The sequence below is a fragment of the Asparagus officinalis genome, chromosome 5, assembly GCF_001876935.1.
Source record: "Asparagus officinalis chromosome 5, Aspof.V1, whole genome shotgun sequence".
Taxonomy (NCBI): domain Eukaryota; kingdom Viridiplantae; phylum Streptophyta; class Magnoliopsida; order Asparagales; family Asparagaceae; genus Asparagus; species Asparagus officinalis.
In genome coordinates, this window is record NC_033798.1 from 126,883,138 (window position 1) to 126,894,998 (window position 11,861).

The following is an 11,861-nucleotide window of genomic DNA, read 5'->3' on the forward strand; positions in this document are numbered from 1 at the left end:
GAGGGGGAGGACGAGGAGGAGGCGGTGGCGGTGGTGGAGGCGGCGGCCATGAGGATGAATGGTCGTGGGACATGCAGGCTCTGCCTGTGCAGAGATTTGCTATGTGCTCGCTGTGCAAAGAGCTTCCTAGGGCCTGGAGCTGCAGCTGCGGCAAGGTAGGGCGTTGCTTGAGGTGCGGTCTCGACCGGGGGAGGGTGATTAGGTGCCATGTGTGCGGGAGGGCGGATACTATCGCCGTAGGGTAGGTGATTGAGGGGGAAGATGGTAGTGTGACTTAGGTGGTGATGAGGCCGTTGTCGCCGTCACCATGGGCTCAGCTATCACGGCCGTTGCTTGTATCGGAGCACCGCCATCTTCCCTCGCCCTTCCTCTTCGTCGACTTATCTGGTTTGTGGTTCACGGAGAACGTGGGGTAGCGCTGTCACTGAGACTTGCTGGTTTATACATACGAGGCAGAGGGGGTGAGGGGTCGCCGTCGCCATGGGCTCAGCTGCCACGGCCGTTGCTCGTGTCGAAGCACCGTCATCTTCCCTCGCCCTTCCTCTTCGTCGACCTATCTGGTTTGTGGTTCACAGAGAACGTGGGGCAGCGCTGTCATCGGGACTGGTTGGTTTATACATACGAGGCAGAGGGGTTGAGGGTTGTTTTTGTGTACGATGGATCGCCGTGAGTGTTTTTCGCTTTGCCTTTTTTAAATTTTTCAATCTTTGATGTTAAACTTGTTTATTTTAAGTTTAATTAGAGTTCAAAAGCTTGCTCTCAAAAGTTGTGGCTTTGGGTACTGACCTTTGACTCTCTCTAACCCTATTCCTCTGTTTTGCATTTAACTTTGCTTTTTAATGTGTTTTTTGGCCAACCTTTTTGTCACTAACCTTTATTTTTCTCTTCCTTTTTCTTGCTGGGGATCCGGATTCGACCGGGTCGCTGCTTACCTCAGGCATCAGTGAACTTTTCACATCTTTTAATTATTTTTACCACCAAGTACTCTATGGATAAATGTCTAATACCACGTAATGTTTTTTGCTTTAACTTTAGTATTCTTAGGTGTTTTGATATTCACGCTATCATGTCTAAATGCTGCTGTATTCTGATCCTTTTACATCTTTACTATTCACTTTCACGTCTGCAAAACATAGTGGTTTCCATGTTTATGACTTTGGCTTTGTAACCATATGTACCCTAACTTGCAACTCTGAACCTAAGTTGATTTCAGTCTATGAAGCTCTGAGGTGTCTTTAAGTTGGTGTGTTTTGTGATGTAGTAAGCCTGAAAGGAGTGAAGCACTAAATGCCAGTACATAATGTACTTATTTCTTTAAGTTTGTCATGCTTTTGCTATCACTTTCTCATGTGGGTGATATGCAACTTCATGTGTTAACCTATACTCATTTCTTTCATCTGGTTGTGTCTACGTTATAACTTCCATGTTCAAAGTCTTTTTAGATGATAGTTAGACTTCTTGCAGCTCAATCTCAGTCATCATCCAGGACCTAAAGTTTACAATGTGATTAAGACCTAAAGTCTATAGAACCCTGAAAAAACTCAAAAGGAATCTGGCTTTGGGGTCATGTATCAAAGTCTATAGACCTAAAGTTCACTGATGCCTGAGGTAAGCAGCGACCCGGTCGAATCCGGATCCCCAGCAAGAAAAAGGAAGAGAAAAATAAAGGTTAGTGACAAAAAGGTTGGCCAAAAAACACATTAAAAAGCAAAGTTAAATGCAAAACAGAGGAATAGGGTTAGAGAGAGTCAAAGGTCAGTACCCAAAGCCACAACTTTTGAGAGCAAGCTTTCGAACTCTAATTAAACTTAAAATAAACAAGTTTAACCCCAAAGATTGAAAAGTTTAAAAAGGCCAAGAGAAAAACACTCACGGCGACTCATCGTACACAAAAACAACCCTCAACCCCTCTGCCTCGTATGTATAAACCAGCAAGTCTCAGTGACAGCGCTACCCCACGTTCTCCGTGAACCACAAACCAGATAAGTCGACGAAGAGGAAGGGCGAGGGAAGATGGCGGTGCTCCGATACAAGCAACGGCCGTGATAGCTGAGCCCATGGTGACGGCGACAACGGCCTCATCACCACCTAAGTCACACTACCATCTTCCCCCTCAATCACCTACCCTACGGCGATAGTATCCGCCCTCCCGCACACATGGCACCTAATCACCCTCCCCCTGTCGAGACCGCACCTCAACCCCCGGATGGCGCAGCGCTGTACCCGCTTTTACTATCTATAACAATTAAGAATTAAGTTAAATCAAACTAAGAATTAAGGTTTAACAACAAAAGTTTAGTTTTGATGGCATGAGATACAACAGTTATTTTCCCCCACCTTTGTAATTATATTCATTATATTTTAAGCAACTAGCCTAGATGCCCAGAAATGCTACTTCCTGACAATCAGCATGTTAAATTCTCTTTCAGACTTATTAGCAGCGAGTAGCTGAGACATCAAAACTTTTAAGAGACTGTAGAAAAATTACTTGTAGCAGCTTTATTCTTAAAAAAAACCTATCATTAACCGAAGAATTGGAAAAATAGTTGGAATAACTACATATTAATAAAGATACTGCAGAGATAGAAATCACTTCCACAAGTTTATTAAGCAGCGAATCCTGAAATGTATGTGGAAGAACGCTGAAATATCAAATTAGCACTCAAAAGGAATTATACTAAAATAAAATTAGAGAACACATCAATTTTAAGAAATAATAAGACAAAAATTATCAATTAAGTTTCTATGTTCATAAAATTCCTTTGTGGTAGAAGCCTGGAAAATAGTGCCAAAGTAGAAAGACATGTTGTGATCACAAAATATTGGTCTAATGAGTAATGACTCTAAATCAAACCTTTTTGTACAAAATATGATCAGATTTGAGAGGAAGATATTTAGTTGTTGGAAGAATAACAGGGTGTCCAAAAATATTCCAAAAGATCGTTCAAACCCAACTACTCACTTTGCATAGACAGACCCAATTAATCATATAATTCAGCGGTCCAATCAATAAGATCCTACACTTCATTTAAACTCATTCAACAATCTAAGAATAGTGGGATGAAGAAAGATAACGTAGATCACAGTACATAAATGTCTAAATGGGTTTAAAGCCTCACAACAATGCCTGATATTTTTCAAACAAGAAGGCAAGACATAATTGAAATTTAGTTAAGTAAAATCTTAGCACCAACTAGACAATTACAAAATTACTTGTGATAACTACTTCGTAGTAAAGATGTTAACGAATTATTACCCTCAGAAGCATGCTGGAAACGCCAAAATTGCATCAAATTTCAATAAAAGAATATTTAAATAATACTCATAAAGATTGCTCCTGTCCAATTACTTATTTTTTAACCAATTAATCATATGATTGACCAATCAGAACCATAAGATTAAACAATTAATTCAACTCAGCCAACTGTTTTAGACTCAAACCCGAAGCGCCAAGCTTTCCAAATGGTGAAAAATGACAATGTAGGCCACAGCACATTGCCTAGAGGCTACCGGATTGGGGGCAAACCGGTGTCTCTAAATGTTCCAAAACATTATCAAAACCCAACCGAAATGTAAGAAATCAAGATTTTGACACGGTACTGTTCTACTGAAATCAAGAAAACAGAACAACGAACCCAATTCAAAAAAATCAAGAAAACCAACCTGAGGATAGATTTGAATTGAGCAAGATCCTCTCCACGCTAGCCCTAGTCGCACCCTCAAATTCTCCGCGTTCGCCAATGCCAGCAAATCAGCAGCACTATGCCTCCTCCCGCTTGAATCAATCCATCCCTCACTGCGGACGCCCAACTCTTCAGCTCCGGCCTAAACCCCACCGCCTTCTCCACCATCTCCGGGTCCCACTCGACACCGTAAGCGTTAAAGAACTCCCTGTGAGCCCGGCTGTAGAATCCGGCGTTGATCGCCGACGATCCGTCGAGGACTCTGCCGAGAGCCTTGGGGACGCCGTCGTCGGAGACGAAGGACTGGGCGGGGGAATCGAGGCTGTTGGCGGCAACCAGGGTTTGGAGGAATCCGTCCTGGGAGCTGAGGGAGGGGAACTCGTCGGGGGTCCCGCCGCGCTCGAGGAGGAGGACGTGGTGGCCGGCGGCGGAGAGGGTGGCAGCGAGAGGGCAGCCGATGGTCCCGACTATGATGTAGTCGTCGTCGTCCTCCGGTGGGTACAGGGTGGCGTCGAAGGTGAAGCGCGCGCAGCTAGGAGTGATTCCCGCTGAAATCAAGAATTCAAGAAATCAAGAACAAGAATCGATTCTTAGGGTTAGGGTTTAGGGGATGAGGATTACCTGGTTCCTGAGACGAAGAGAGGATCGCAATGCGGGGGGAGAAAAGGGTTGATGAGGGTCTGATCGCCATTGTTTTCTTGAAATTAGGGTTTTTGCTTTGAGAATTTGGGGGTCATTTGGAACGTTTGTTTCGTTTTTTTCTCACGAGCAAGAGATGGGAGATGGGTGAGGAGTTGGCTTGAGAGCTTTAATTTGTAGAGAGGACAACGGCGCCTTAGACGTGAGTGAGGCTTTTGAAGAGAACGGAGGGGTATTTTGGGGATTTATTGTTTTTGTTGGCGGTTAGTGGACACTGCCTTAAAATTAAGGCTAAATTACAGCTGGCTCCTGATTCGTCCACATGGACTTTGGGATTCTCAAGTGCGAACTAATTAATCTTGACGTAATTGGGCTGCATACTGCCCTTAGTGGGTTTCAATGCAGTTTGTAAGGCCCAAATCTACCGTGGGCTCAATAGAAGCGCCACAAAAAAATTATATATATATATATATTAATACAAACCTTCAGAGGATCGCAAAGACTATATTAGAGCATTTCAGTTTTAAATATCTCTATATCTCTATCTCTATTCTTCTCCAGTAAGATATTTTTAAATAAATAATAAATATAAAGAAGATAAAGGATATATTGAAACAGGGCTGTAGATGTGACGTCACCGAGATTTATTTCCAATAATTTTCAATTGGTTTGGAATATTTTCCATCTCAGAACTAAAACTCTCTAATTGTTAAGGGGTAGAAAAACATGATATGAGATAATTAGAGGGCAATTCCGCAAATATCAAGATACAAAGGGTAAAAGTGCAAATATAGAAGATTAGGGTATATGCAAAAACCCCTTTAAAAAAAGGGTTAATTGCCTATTAGTCCCTTATATCTTTTCTAATTACCAAATAGTCCCTCAAATCTTAATATTTGCTTATTAGTCCCATAAATCTTCAGTTTTCTTGCAAGATGGTCCTTCTGTTAGGAAAACATTTAACTTCTCTAACTCTAGTTGAGTTAATGCGTAACCTAACAACTCAAGTTACCATATTACCCCTAGGGTATATATTACCCTTGTAAGTTTTGGGTTTAGCGTGAAGCTAGTCATGGGAATGACCTTGATTTTGGGTTTGCCGAAGAAAGAAGGTGGATTTGAGTTGTTATAGTTAGGGGCATAATGGGTATTTTACCTAATTTCGTCACATTTAATAGTCATTAATAACACCAACTAACACGAGGGACGGATTGGCAAAAAAACTAAACATTTAAGGGACTAATAAGCTAAATAATGAGATTTGAGGGATTAGTTGGCAATTAAAGATGATGTAAGGGACCAATGTGCAATTAACCAAAAAAAAGATAACCTTTGAACTTATCATTCCATTCGACTAGAAAACTAAACACCCACCTTCCCAATTTAAACTCGTCCTCATTGTTGGGGAATTTTAGTCTTCCCACCTACTACAATATGTGCAACTTGAAAGTCAACCCATAATCAACATGATAGAAAACAACCGCAATTAAGAAGAAAGAACACCAAGATTTACGTGGTCCGGTCAACCAACTTTAACCTACGTCCACGGGGCAACAATAGGAGAAATCCACTATGTATCAGGGAAAACTACAAGAGAAACCACTCAACTCTCATCTCCCAAGCTCACATACATAATCAACTCTCATGTTCTCTCCGAAGCCCTCTCTTTACAATCTTTTGAATGGACAAAGACTATGAAACTCTCTCCCAATGATGTAATCTTCTACACGAACAAAAACTACTGAACCCTCGCCTCTCGCACAATATTCTTGAATCAGGTTACGCCCTCTGCTAATCCTAGATTATAAGAATATTAGCTCTCTCTCCTCTGCTTGGTTTTTCCTCTATCGATAGAAGAATATATATATATAGGGAAACCAAAACTTTATCTCTAGTCTAACTTCCTAATTAGAATAGTATTCAAACTCCTAATCATGATGAGACCTAATCTCTTAATTATAATAAATCTCTAACCCTATCTAATTCTCATGAAGTTATACAAAGAATCAAAGACACAATCCCAATAATCTTCACCTTAGATTTGATACCCAAACTCCATTGAAGTTATATCATCGTTGTCTTGAAACTTTGTCTCTCCCGCTAGAGTCTTCTATTTTTTTTGCACCTCAAATTGAATCACCTACACTCTAACTGGATGCCCCTATGACTCTCACTTTCATCTGTCTCGTTGTGGCGCCTCCACCTCTCTTGTGTGTACCAAGAGATTTTTGCCACATCTGACATTAGAAGCAAATCAACCATGCTTCTCCTTCCAAATTGAACTTGACAATAGCCTTCCCTCACTTGTTATCCTCGTACTCCACCTGCATCCCTCGTCTCGAAATATATCGGTGCACCTCTCCTACTCCACACTACAAGCTGGATGCCTCTATCTCCTTCATCACTTGGGTTGGACCAAATATGAGCGCTCATCGCCTTCAAGTCCAATGCCACCATCTCCATATCTGTGTATGTCACTCAATCGTGCCCGCTCGCAAGCTCCACCTAGTCTGGCACTGTCCTCCTCGAGTCTACACACTAACCAACTACTGCTCCCGTGATGACTCTGAATAATTATATATTGATAACTCTACTGCTAGAATCAAATCTGATTCTCTATGCCAGTCTCATCTGTCGCATACTTCTTTGCCCTATCTGCCATCAGATCTGACCCATCGTCACCATCAGATCTTTTAAGCACTTTCTGAGCAATTTGAGCATAATGTGAAAAATCAAATCTTTCCATCGCGTTAAGAGCACTCCAAAACCTAGGGATTAAGAGCACTCCAAAACCTAGGGATCAACTCCTGGATCGCCAAAATCCGCCATTGATTCGGGCATCTACTCACCAATCATTCTAGACCTATATATTAATCGGTTCGCCCATCAACTCCTAGAAAGCAATTATTCTCCATATTTTTGACAAAACAAACACAAGAAATAACTTTCCATGAAATTGAATGAAATACCAAAAAGTGTAGGATTGTTGGACTTGGAAAACGGAGGAAAGCAAGCAAACAACCCCTGATATTAACATTTTTCTGGTTTCTTGATCTTAATTTTTTAAGTTCTAGGAAATCTTAGTTGTGAATAAGTTCACAAGGAAAATCAACTTGTGCACAAAGAGACTAAGTCACTTGTGGAATCCTTAAAGATCACAAGAAAATTTTTATCTATGCAATCTCTAATATAAAGAAAACTCAACCCTCGTCCTATGGACGTAACTGATTGTCGAGCAACATAAATCTCTCGTCTTCGTCTCTTGATTTGTTTTATGTGATTTGCATCTTTCTTTTTGGTTCGAACAAGTTACTTATAAGAGTTTCTTCATTGTCCTGTGATTGATTGGTCTATGAAAAATGAGGAGATCTAATCAGATGCTTTGATGATGCTTTTGCAAAGTACGCTTTCGCGTAGATTATCGACTGGTGTGCAAGAATCAATGTCAAAATGCGGTGGCATGCGCCAACATAAAATCTCCCTCCTCTTCGCTTAATAGAGGAGGTTCTTTATCCAGTAGTTATAAATTTATTTGTAATTCAATTATTTCAAATACGGTGAAAAAATTTCTCTGGAAATAGCCAATCAGAAGATTTTAAACGGTTTACACTTTGCTAGAATTACGTAGTAAAAAAATAAACATAGAGACAATTTATTCATTAACGATCAACAAAAAACAAAATGATATTTCTAGATTAATATATTGACAAAAGAAATTGCATAAATCCATTCCAAATGAAAACACAGTAATACAAAACATAAAAGGAACCAGATTCTCTTTAATTATGTGGTAATTGGAGAGGGTCAAATTCTCTCAATTCTTGGAGTTCTTATTACTTTTTATGGATGAGAACATGTCATGTACTCTTGAAAACCATTGTTACCTTGAAAACCACTAGTATCATAATAACTAGGGTAAAATGATCGTTCCCCTTAAAGTATTGGTAAACTATCAGTATGCTCTCTAATGTATCGAATTACCTATTTTGTTCCCCCAAACTACATTTATGGTTTCAACGAGATCATTTTGTGAGTCTACAGTAAAATATTTAGCAGGAGGTTAATGATGCAATAGTATATTTTTATATTTCTTCATGTATTTCATCAGTTTAATTCATGGATTTTATTAGTTTATATGGGATGAATACGTAAAAATGCCCTTACATAATGCAGAAAGTGGGATCATTTTTATAAGGTTTTTTAAAAACTAAAACAATTATGTTAATAATTACCTTCGATAAAATTAAGATTCAATCCTTACAGTCCATAGGAGCATTCAACCTTGACCAGTGCAATTGCAAATGCACTAACAGTCATATTTGATCTTAAACAGTGGGCCGTAATTCTGCAAGGCCATGGTTGGCGGTCCTCAAAAAATTAGGCCACTGGCCTAAATGCACGTTCAACAAATACTCGTACAATATATTTTTAATATCATTTATTGTTGCTTTTCAATAGAAACAGTTTCGACACTAAAAAAACATACTGGAGATCCACATATCTCAAAAAGAAAAAAAGAAAAAAAGGATATCTCAAAAGCAAAAAATTGTTGGTTGCGTCAATATAATCTAAAACGAAGAACAAAACAAGTAGGCGATATCCTGAAAGGCGTCTTCCAACTGAGCAAAACGATCCGATGAATTATCAGGACACGCCAACAACTTTTCAATTATTTTCAACACCATCTGCCTGTAATCTTCACTATAATCATCGAGTTCTTTAGATATTGATCTCTTGAGATACGCAACTCCCAACTTATTGGCCAAAGCAACGGTTGCATCGGAGTTCTTTAGATATTGATCTCTTGAGATACGCAACTCCCAACTTATTGGCCAAAGCAACGGTTGCATCGGCCAACAACACGTACTTGTCCCTTCTCATCATCGTTCTCGTCCACATAATTCGCACGAAACATCTAGGCCCGCCCATTAGAAAACCCTGTAACAGAACGTCCTTGATCTCAGCTAGGCTTTTGATGGCTTCCAATCCAATCTCCTTCATCTCCTCGTCGTCTACCGAAAGTCTCGACACGAGCAATACCCCGTTCGCTACGTTCCAATTGATGTCGCTGGGATATGGATACGTTAGAAGTTGAATAATGAAAGTGAATAGCTTCACCAGCGCTCCCAACACTTTCCCTCTTCGATGAATAAAACCAACTCCATCTCTGCTGAAGAAATCGAAGAGTCGATGCAATATCGGTTTAAAGTGCTCATATCCATAGGGTGCCACCGCTTTAGCAAGAGCAGCGAGAGATAAAGCTGTGATTCGCATGATTTCTAAATCCTTGTGAAGGAGACCGAACTCCATAAGTTCAATTAGAGGCGAAAGATGTGGCAGCAACGTGCATCCGATCCTCACAGCAAACTGCTCCACCATTCTTATAGCAGCACAACGGACTCGCAATGGCTCAATTCTTCGACAACAACTTTCGATGAACGGGAAAACAACATGAATTCCGAGTGCAGATGCTACGATCCCCATAACTTTGACCGCCACATCCCTTACGTAATCACTACTGTCATTCATCTGAAGACGAATCAGCACAGCAATTTCATCCAGACCCGTGATTTTGCTGAGAGTGTAGATGATCTCGCTCGCCTTGATGCAACAATGAGAGGAGGCATCTTCAACAAAAGGTTGGGCAACTAATATAATTCGAGAAACCAAAGGTCGAACTTTGTCCTCATCGCAACTGGGCAATACCTTGTTCATGACTTTCAGTAGGAAGCCGGCCTCTTCATCTTTGAGTGATTTGCGCTCTGTTAGCATCCATGAGAGAGTGCAGTCAAGTACATTGATGGGCTCAATGCCCATATCATGAATACTTCGGGTGAAGTTAATAAAAAATACTGACTTTTGATGAGAGGAATCGTTCATCACTCTTGAGAGTAGATTCTTGACAAGATACTGACTTTTGATGAGAGGAATCGTTCATCACTCTTGAGAGTAGATTCTTGACAAGTTCTCGAGAATTGGTCTTCAATTTCTTCTCGGGAATCGTTCATCACTCTTGAGAGTAGATTCTTGACAAGTTCTCGAGAATTGGTCTTCAATTTCTTCTCGGACGACAACTCATCATCACTTCCTACACTTTCATTGACAACAATTGGTCGTTTATGAGACGCATTCCCTTTGTTCTTCATCTCCTCGCACTCCATGGTATTATTTTCTGACCTCCGGGAAACGCAAATTGATCTGTAGAAAAACAAACAAACAAAAAGTAAGTACTCGCAGAAACTCTATTGAAAACAAGGTGGTAGCTGAATATCATAACCTGTTGTCATTTAGTTTAGAAGCAATTTAATCTTAAGACCGGATGCACTAAACTAATCTAGAAAATATATTTAATTGTTTTGCATAACTTGTTTTGAAATTTTATGTAAATAATGTGTACAATCATGTTAAAGGCATGAGATGTCTAATACATCTGAATCCTCTTGAATTAGGTGGTAACGGGAGAGGGTCCAATCCCCTCAATCCTTCCTGTCCACATCACTTTCGGTGGGCGAGATCACGCCACGTAAGGTAAGGTTTTCGTTGTTATCTTGGTAACCACTATTGTCAAAACTACTAATGAAAATCTTATGTGGCATGTCGTCCATTGAAATTGAGATAGAGGGTAAGGATTAAGAGAAGCGGACCCTCCTAATTGTAGTGTAAGACGACAACTATTGTTCATAATACTAGCAAGATACCCTAACTACTATATTTAACATTAGGTGCCGTGATTTCTAAGAAAATCATGTTAGATTAACTTGTATGTTTCATAATCCCTACTGACTGAAATTATGGGTGACAGTCATCAATTCCTCCATGTTCCTGCTAGCAAAAAACTTCAGATGTTAGTTGAAATTTCTTAACGTCTAAACAAAATATAAATATTATTCAAGCCAGAAAAGTAGGAACCGAATAGTCAAGTTGGATACTTACATATGATCAATCTTCCCTAGTTTTCAGACTTGAAGAAGGTTGTGAGAAAAGAACTGGTTAGAATAAGTGGAAAATGACATGGAAACTAAACACAGACGTCTTGGCATATTAAGTGTCATTTCCATGATCAGAAAACTACCTTTTTTAGTTAGTAATAATGTTCATTTTTTAATGTTTTCGGATAAGCATATTTGAGATTTGAATTGCTGTAATATCAACTTAAAGCCTCTTCTACTACGCTAAAGACCCGAAACTATGACGAAGGTCGGGTGTCATAATTCCATATTGGCAGATGAGCAAATCGAGAATCAAACGATAAACAAACGGTGTTGGGTTAATCACTGACAGCACCAGAGTTTGAAGTTGGACGTAAAAACTAACATAGCGCTAATCTGGATTAACTAATTATATGAATTCGAGGACTAAATAAAATTTTAATAATATGAGGGCTAACTGGAAAATATGAAAGATCTAATGTACTAATATCTATAAAAACCCTTACATTTTGTCTAACTAAATATCGTGTAATGTATCACATAAAATTTAAAAAAACAATAGGAGACATATTTTTTTAAAGGGAAAATCCCAAAATAACAACTATCCCCC

At 39.7% G+C, this 11,861-nt stretch overlaps 2 protein-coding genes and 1 pseudogene across 4 annotated transcripts in view; all 3 read right to left on the reverse strand.

Moving 5' to 3' along the window:
- Positions 1–3,747, reverse strand: part of LOC109841207 (splicing factor 3B subunit 1-like) — a 35,773-nt gene extending 32,026 nt beyond the window's left edge. For 2 of the 3 annotated variants that reach the window (XM_020410116.1, XM_020410115.1), the window contains exon 1: positions 3,664–3,747. The gene's annotated coding sequence lies outside the window, so the exon portion shown is untranslated. The remainder of the gene's footprint in view (positions 1–3,663) is intronic. The other variant, XM_020410114.1, reaches the window with a different exon arrangement.
- On the reverse strand, positions 3,295–6,785 carry LOC109842579 (annotated as a pseudogene).
- LOC109841206 (splicing factor 3B subunit 1-like) overlaps positions 8,736–11,861 on the reverse strand; it is a 6,331-nt gene continuing 3,205 nt past the window's right edge. Inside the window, exons 4-7 of the mRNA XM_020410113.1 lie at positions 10,380–10,520; positions 10,238–10,309; positions 9,116–10,179; positions 8,736–9,045 (exon numbers count right to left, since the gene is read on the reverse strand). Coding sequence (XP_020265702.1) covers positions 8,891–9,045; positions 9,116–10,179; positions 10,238–10,309; positions 10,380–10,483 — 1,395 coding nt within the window. The 5' untranslated portion in view covers positions 10,484–10,520 and the 3' untranslated portion in view covers positions 8,736–8,890. The remainder of the gene's footprint in view (positions 9,046–9,115; positions 10,180–10,237; positions 10,310–10,379; positions 10,521–11,861) is intronic.